The sequence below is a fragment of the Ovis canadensis genome, chromosome 6 (genome assembly GCF_042477335.2).
Source record: "Ovis canadensis isolate MfBH-ARS-UI-01 breed Bighorn chromosome 6, ARS-UI_OviCan_v2, whole genome shotgun sequence".
Lineage (NCBI taxonomy): Eukaryota > Metazoa > Chordata > Mammalia > Artiodactyla > Bovidae > Ovis > Ovis canadensis.
Window position 1 is genome coordinate 24271813 of NC_091250.1, and position 6921 is coordinate 24278733.

The 6921-nt window shown below is 37.4% G+C and overlaps 1 protein-coding gene across 1 annotated transcript; it reads left to right on the forward strand.

Annotated features, from left to right (window-relative positions):
- The first annotated feature begins 3961 nt into the window (after nucleotides 1–3961).
- On the forward strand, nucleotides 3962–6131 carry TRAM1L1 (translocation associated membrane protein 1 like 1). Its single transcript, XM_069593404.2, has one exon. The coding sequence runs from the start codon at nucleotides 4105–4107 to the stop codon at nucleotides 5245–5247; it is 1143 nt and encodes a 380-aa protein (XP_069449505.1). The 5' UTR covers nucleotides 3962–4104; the 3' UTR covers nucleotides 5248–6131.
- The last annotated feature ends 790 nt before the right edge of the window (nucleotides 6132–6921 follow it).

Sequence of the window (6921 nt, forward strand, 5' to 3'; positions counted from 1 at the left end):
ACCAGTCTGTTGTTCCATGTCCAGTTCTAAGTGTTGCTTCCTAACCTGCATACAGATTTCTTAGGGGGCAGGTCAGGTGGTCTGGTATTCTCATCTCTTTCAGAATTTTCCACAGTTTATTGTAATCCACAGATGTTCAAGCTGTTTTAGAAAAGGCAGAGGAACACGAGATCAAATTGCCAACATTCGCTGGATCATTGAAAAAGCAAGAGAGTTCCAGAAAAACATCTGTTTCTGCTTTATTGACTGTGCCAAAGCCTTTGATTGTGTGGATGTCAAGGCTGTATATTGTCACTCTGCTTATTTAACTTATATGCAGAGTACACCATGAGAAATGCTGGGTTGGAAGAAACACAAGCTGGAATCAAGACTGCTGGGAGAAATATCAGTAACCTTATATATGCAGATGACACCACCCTTATGGCAGAAAGCAAAGAAGAACTAAAGAGCCTCTTGATGAAAGTGAAAGAAGAGAGTGAAAAAGTTGGCTTAAAGCTCAACATTCAGAAAACTAAGATCATGGCAGCCGGTCCCATCACTTCATGGAAAATAGATGGAGAAGTGTGGAAACAGTGGCTGATTTTATTTTGGGGGGCTCCAAAATCAGTGCAGATGGTGATTGCAGCCATGAAATTAAAAGACTCTTTCTCCTTGGAAGGAAAGTTATGAGGAACCTAGACAGCATATTAAAAAGCAGAGATATTACTTTGTCAACAAAGGTCCATCTACTCAAGGCTATGGTTTTTCCAGTAGTCATGTATGGATGTAAGAGTTGAACTATAAAGAAAGCTGAGTGCTGAAGAATTAATGCTTTTAAACTGTGGTGTTGGAGAAGACTCTTGAGAGTCCCTTAGACTGCAAGGAGAGATCCAACCAGTCCATCTTAAAGGAGATCAGTCTTGAGTGTTCATTGGTTGGACTGATGTTGAAGCTGAAACTCTAATACTTTGGCCACCTGATGCAAAGAGCTAATTCATTTGAACAGACCCTGATGCTGGGAAAGATTGAGGGCAGCAGGAGAAGGGGATGACAGAGGATGAGATGGTTGGATGGCATCACTGGACATGGGTTTCTGTAAATTCTGGGAGTTGGTGATGGACAGGGAAGCCTGGAGTGCTGCAGTTCTTGGGTTTGCAAAGAGTCAGACACAACTGAGTGACTGAAGTGAACTGAACTGATAGTGAATTGATAAATACAACCAAGCTAACGACTCGATGAGCATGAGTTTGAGTAAGCTCTGGGAGTTGGTGATGGACAGGGAAGCCTATCATCCTGTGATCCATGGGGTCACAAATAGTCGGACATGACTGAGCAACTGAACTGATCTGAAAACAGTCAGAGGCTTTGACATAATCAATAAAGCAGAAATAGATGTTTTTCTGGAACTCTCTTACTTTTTTTGATGATCCAGTGAATGTTGGCTATTTGATCTCTGGTTCCTCTACCTTTTCTAAAACCAGCTAGAACATCTTGAAGTTCACAATTCAGGTATTGCTGAAGCCTGGCTTGGAGAATTTTGGGCATTACTTTTGACTATGACTTTCCTTGGCCCTCTACCAAGTAGAGTCTCAAAAGTGTTCCAAGGGCATTCTGACTTTTCCAAACTTCAAAGTCTCCTGGTCCTGTCTGAATTCTTGGAAATTTTGTATTTACATTTCTTCTATTGTTTCTTGCTTGGCCTCTTGCATGTATTCTAACCTTATACATATAAGACTATATATATATAATATATGTATAATATGTAATAATGTAATAATATGTATAATATATAATGTAATATGTATAATATAATAATGTAATAATATGTATAGTATATAATATGTATAATGTATATACATATAATATTAGAAGAACAGTCTAGGGAATGGGTATGCAAGTTTCAAAAGTGCTCTAATAAGCTAACTTTGTCTTCAAATTGCTCTACCCAGAAAACTTCAATGGCCTAATCCTATCTCTTCTCAGTTCCAAGGGCTCCAAGCTCCCCCTCTATCCTCCATCTTCTAGTCTCTGCACAGGGAACTGGAAAATGTGTCCAGGCAGAAAACCAGGCAAATTTTGAGGCTTTCTTCATTTCTCTCCCTCCTTTCTGTTCTCCAATAACTACAAACAATAATTTAAGGTTTATTGTATATAATTTGCTTAGTTTTTCAGTTGTTTACAACAGTAGTGGAAGTTCAATCATCGTTACTCATTCATGACCAGAGAAGAAATCTCCATTTGAGTTTAATCCTTATCTGTACTACAGGCATAGGGCTGTGCATAAAATTGGAGTACCCTCCATACGTTAAATGATGTAATAATCATAGTGGTATCCACATTTAAAAAATATTGTTATATACATTTTATTTTTTGTCAAATAGTGCCAATAAAACTCCTGAAATCAAACTGCATGTTATATAATATTATTATAACAATCTTACAGATTCTAATAACTTAGAAATTTGACATTTTATGATAATGTTAATAGGAAATATGAAACTAAAATTTAAATACTTACACTATTAATATAAATTTTAAAGTAATAATTTAGACTACTGAATATAATTTGATGACTGAAGAAGTTTCTCTACTTCAAAAATAAGGTGGGGGATGGTGAAGATGTTGTTGGTTTTTCTTTAAGAGATAATTTTAAGCTAATTGAAAATGGCCTTTTTCTCTTTTTCTTTTGTTAATAAAATACCATTCACAACTATGCATAAATATTTATTCTGTTCACTTTGATATGTTCCTTTTTTTTTGAGCCAAAATCTATCATATTTGCATAGGAAGAGCTGGAAGACCTGTCAAAAATGTCCAACAAACATAATCAGAAATCTTAGTGCAGGAATTGCACAACTATTTTTATATTTAGTATTTCACAAAACCAATGGGGGCTTCCCTGGTGGCTCAGAGGGTAAAGCGTCTGCCTGCAATGTATTAGTCATATTGCCTATGCCTATGAGAAAACTGATGAATTCCATATTTTAAATTATGCTTATTTCCAAAACATTTAAAATATTTTGTAAAGTAAATTTGCACTTTCTTGAATAAACTCAACCATTCTCACTAGACACTGCTCTGTTCTTTGACTATCTTCTCCCTGGTCATTGCCTTCAAACTTGATTTTTTTTTTTTTCTCTCTTCTTGATGCCCTCATTTTGACTTCAAATCTTAACTCTATCAGTAATGATTATGATCTCATGCAACACAGAGGAACTAGAAAACTACTCTGCCTACAAAGACAAATTTGAAGACTGACATGAACTTTGAATTGATGGAGATATTAACGTTTACAAAAGAAGCTTTTTCTGATCTGCGGATTTCAGCAAAATTATATACAAAAACTAATAATGAAAAGTGAATTTCTTGTCTGCTAGAAAGAGCAAATTCATTTGTGGGCTTTGCAGCCAAAATACCTTTCCATGAACTGATAGCTTTCTAACTCGCCATCTTTTCCCCATTGCCACAAATATTATTATTGCTAATCACGAAACTATTTTTGAGTGTGCTCTATTGCCCTAGCAAAATATTTCCAGGTGCGACTGAATTACAAGCTGTGTGAACTTGGACACACCACTTAAACCTCTGTGCCTGTTTCTCATCTGGGAATATATATATATATATATATATATATATATATATATATATATATATATAAACAGCACCTGGTGAATACTAAGAACTATTAGAGGACTTCTATAACTATTATACTGGTTTTTACATTATCACTGCTGATGAAGAACAAGCAGAATTCTGTCCTGCTTTGTTACGGTCACTAATGAAGATGCTATGGACAGATCATTTCACAGCATCTCCTCGGCGGCCGCGATTTCAGGAGGCGCGGATCAACGCATAAAAATCAAGGCTTGCAACCCCAGGCCTGGTGCTGGGTAGGGGCGCGGTGCTCGATTTCCTTCCCTGCCTCCGCCGGCCCTAGTGCGCATGCTCAGTCCTGCTCGGCCAGCTGCTGTGATTGATTTTTTTCTGGGCGGCCGTGGCGACCCGGGACCGGCTCCGGGATGGGGAGTGAAGCCCCTGTAGCCGCCGCAGCCGCTGCTGCGGCGCCGTGAGGAGCAGCCACGGGGAGGCAGCTGCCGCTCGTCGGTGAGTAGTCGAACCGCCACCATGACGTTTCGTAAGAAGGGCTCCAAGAACCCCCCACTCCTGAGCCTGGAATTCATCCTGCAGAATCATGCGGACTTTGTCGCCTGTGTGGGGATGTTCTTCGTGCTGGGGCTCATGTTCGAGGGGACAGCAGAAGTGTCAATCGTTTTTATTACGCTCCAGCACGGGGTTACCTTCCCTGCAGTAGAAGCAGAAGCAGAAGCAGAAACAGAAGCAGAACGAGCCACAGCACCCAAGTTCCTTTATCATTATGGTGCCAAAGACTTGGCCACCGTGTTCTTCTACACGCTGGTGGCAATCATCATTCACGCCACCATTCAGGAGTATGTGTTGGATAGAATTAACAGGCGAATGCAGTTCCCCAAACAGAGGCAAGGCAAATTTTATGAATCTGGTCAGTTTAGCGTATTCTTCCTTGTCTCCTGTATCTGGGGCACATTCATTCTAGTCTCTGAAAACTGCCTGTCAGACCTGACTGTCTTATGGAAGGCTCATACCCATAACATGATGACATTTCAGATGAAGTTTTTCTACATCTCCCAGTTGGCTTACTGGTTTCACGCCTTTCCCGAACTATTATTCCAGAGAAGCAGACCTCAAGAACTCTCCCAGCAAGCTGTATATGTTGGTCTTCACCTCTTTCACATTGCGGGAGCTTATCTCTTGTACTTGAATCACCTGGGACTTCTTCTTTTGATGATGCATTATTTTGTGGAATTCCTTTCCCACTCTTGCGACCTGTTTTATTTTAGCGACGAGAAGTTCCAGAAGGAGTTTTCTCTATGGGCCATTGTGTTTATTTTGGGTCGACTTGTGACTTTAATTGTTTCTTTAATAACTGCTGGTTTTCAGCTGGCTGGGGGGCAGAATGGGAATTCGGATGACTCTGCTGAAGATGTGAACGTGCTGGCAGCTAAAATTGCTGTTCTGTCATCCAGTTGCTCTATCCAAGCATACGTAACATGGAATTTATTTAATGTCCAGCTTCAGAGGTGGATGGAAGAAGATGCTCCTCTTCAGGCCCCAAGTGTGAAGAAGAAACGGATTAAGGGCAGATTTTGTAGAAAAGGAATGGAAAACGGTGTGGCAACTTCAAATAGACTGCTAGATTCTCCCCAGATGAGGAAAGAAAAGTCTTCATAATGAATTGCAAGTAAATTGACTAATGTCTCCAAAGAAGTCTGCTCTTTACTATAACATACATTTCTTTGCTAAGAGAAGAAAATGGCAACCAGTATTCTTGCCAGGATAAACCTATGGACAGAGGGGCCTGGTGGGCTGCAGTCAATAGGGTCACAAAAGAGTCGGACACCATTGAGCAACTGAGCTCGCGGGTACACACACACACACACACACACACACACGCCTGTCTTCGCTAGAGAATTTTCTGTTCTTGAAAATATATTGTCTTTGATTTTTGCTACTGTACTCTGTAAGGTATTTTTTGAAGGCATTTGAGGGGAGAGTGAGTATTATGAGTGCAAAAAATTTAGACTAAGCAATTCATCATCAAAATAGTTTAAATATTTCTATGCTGTTTATTTTATTATTATTTTTTTTTACCTTTGAACATTTTCCTAATGATTTGTAGAGATAACTCCAAAATTCCATGTGTCAGTGACACAGTTCTTACTCCTGCCAATCTTTTGTAATGTTAACAAGATGGCCTTTTATAGCAATGACATATTTTTAATGTTCTCTTCCAGGATAAAATAGAAATACTATAAATCTGGAATTCGAGTTCATTAATTTTTCTGTATTCCCTTAGTCTTAGAATTGTTTTTTAATTTACAGCTGGAGAAAAGATTTGTAAAATCACCAAAATAATGATGTGTTTTATAGGTAATGGTTGTTACATCCCACTAAAAACCCCAAGATACTAATGGTTAACATGTGGAGATTTATTGCTATATATTGAATCAAATCTTGAATTAATATAAAATTTTCACTAGGAAGAAAAATCATGCTTGTTCATTTTAAACACTTATAAACTGGAAATCAGAAAATTAAAGATGGTTTAAAGAAAATCAGTCTTAAATAGCTTTTTTTGATACATGTATTAAAAATTATTCTTAATGAGGTTTTCAATAAGTTTGATAACCACAACATCTTAAAAGAATATTGTTTAACCTGTAAATCATTTTGAAAAGTAGTGCTTATTTTATTTATATCTCTAAAAAGAATGTTATCTGATTACATGTTGAAAACATTGAATATACTAACCTTAAATGTGAATATCATATTCTTGTGAAAGTTTTTTCAAAATAATATAAATATAGCTTTGATGCCATCTTTAATTGGGAAATATTTATCTGTATGAGACATATTTTGGAGACATAAAGATCTATATGTATTTTATATATATATATATATACACATACATACATACACATACACATATATGTGTGTGTGTATATATATATATATATATATATATATATATATATATATATATATGTCCTATCTGTAGAGAAGTCAGTAGAAACAATGGACTGCAGTGGGTATTTACTATATTTATTTTTTTACTCTCAACCTTTAGTTTGATTTTATTTCTATAATGTGAGTGCTTATATTTTTTTTCAGTAGACAGTGCTTTAAAAATATGCTAGGATAAGGTTATATACTTCCTGTTGCTCTCTGTTTTCCCCTGCTATGTCTCCCATCTCTCTACTTTTGATGACTTTCCCTTGGCTTGTAAGGAATCCAACCTTCCTGATCATGGGGGTCTTTGCAAATTAAACTTGGTACATGAGTATTGTGGACCAAAGGGAGGGCCCACTTTTAGCAAAATATTCTTTTATGTTCTTTCTGCTTTGA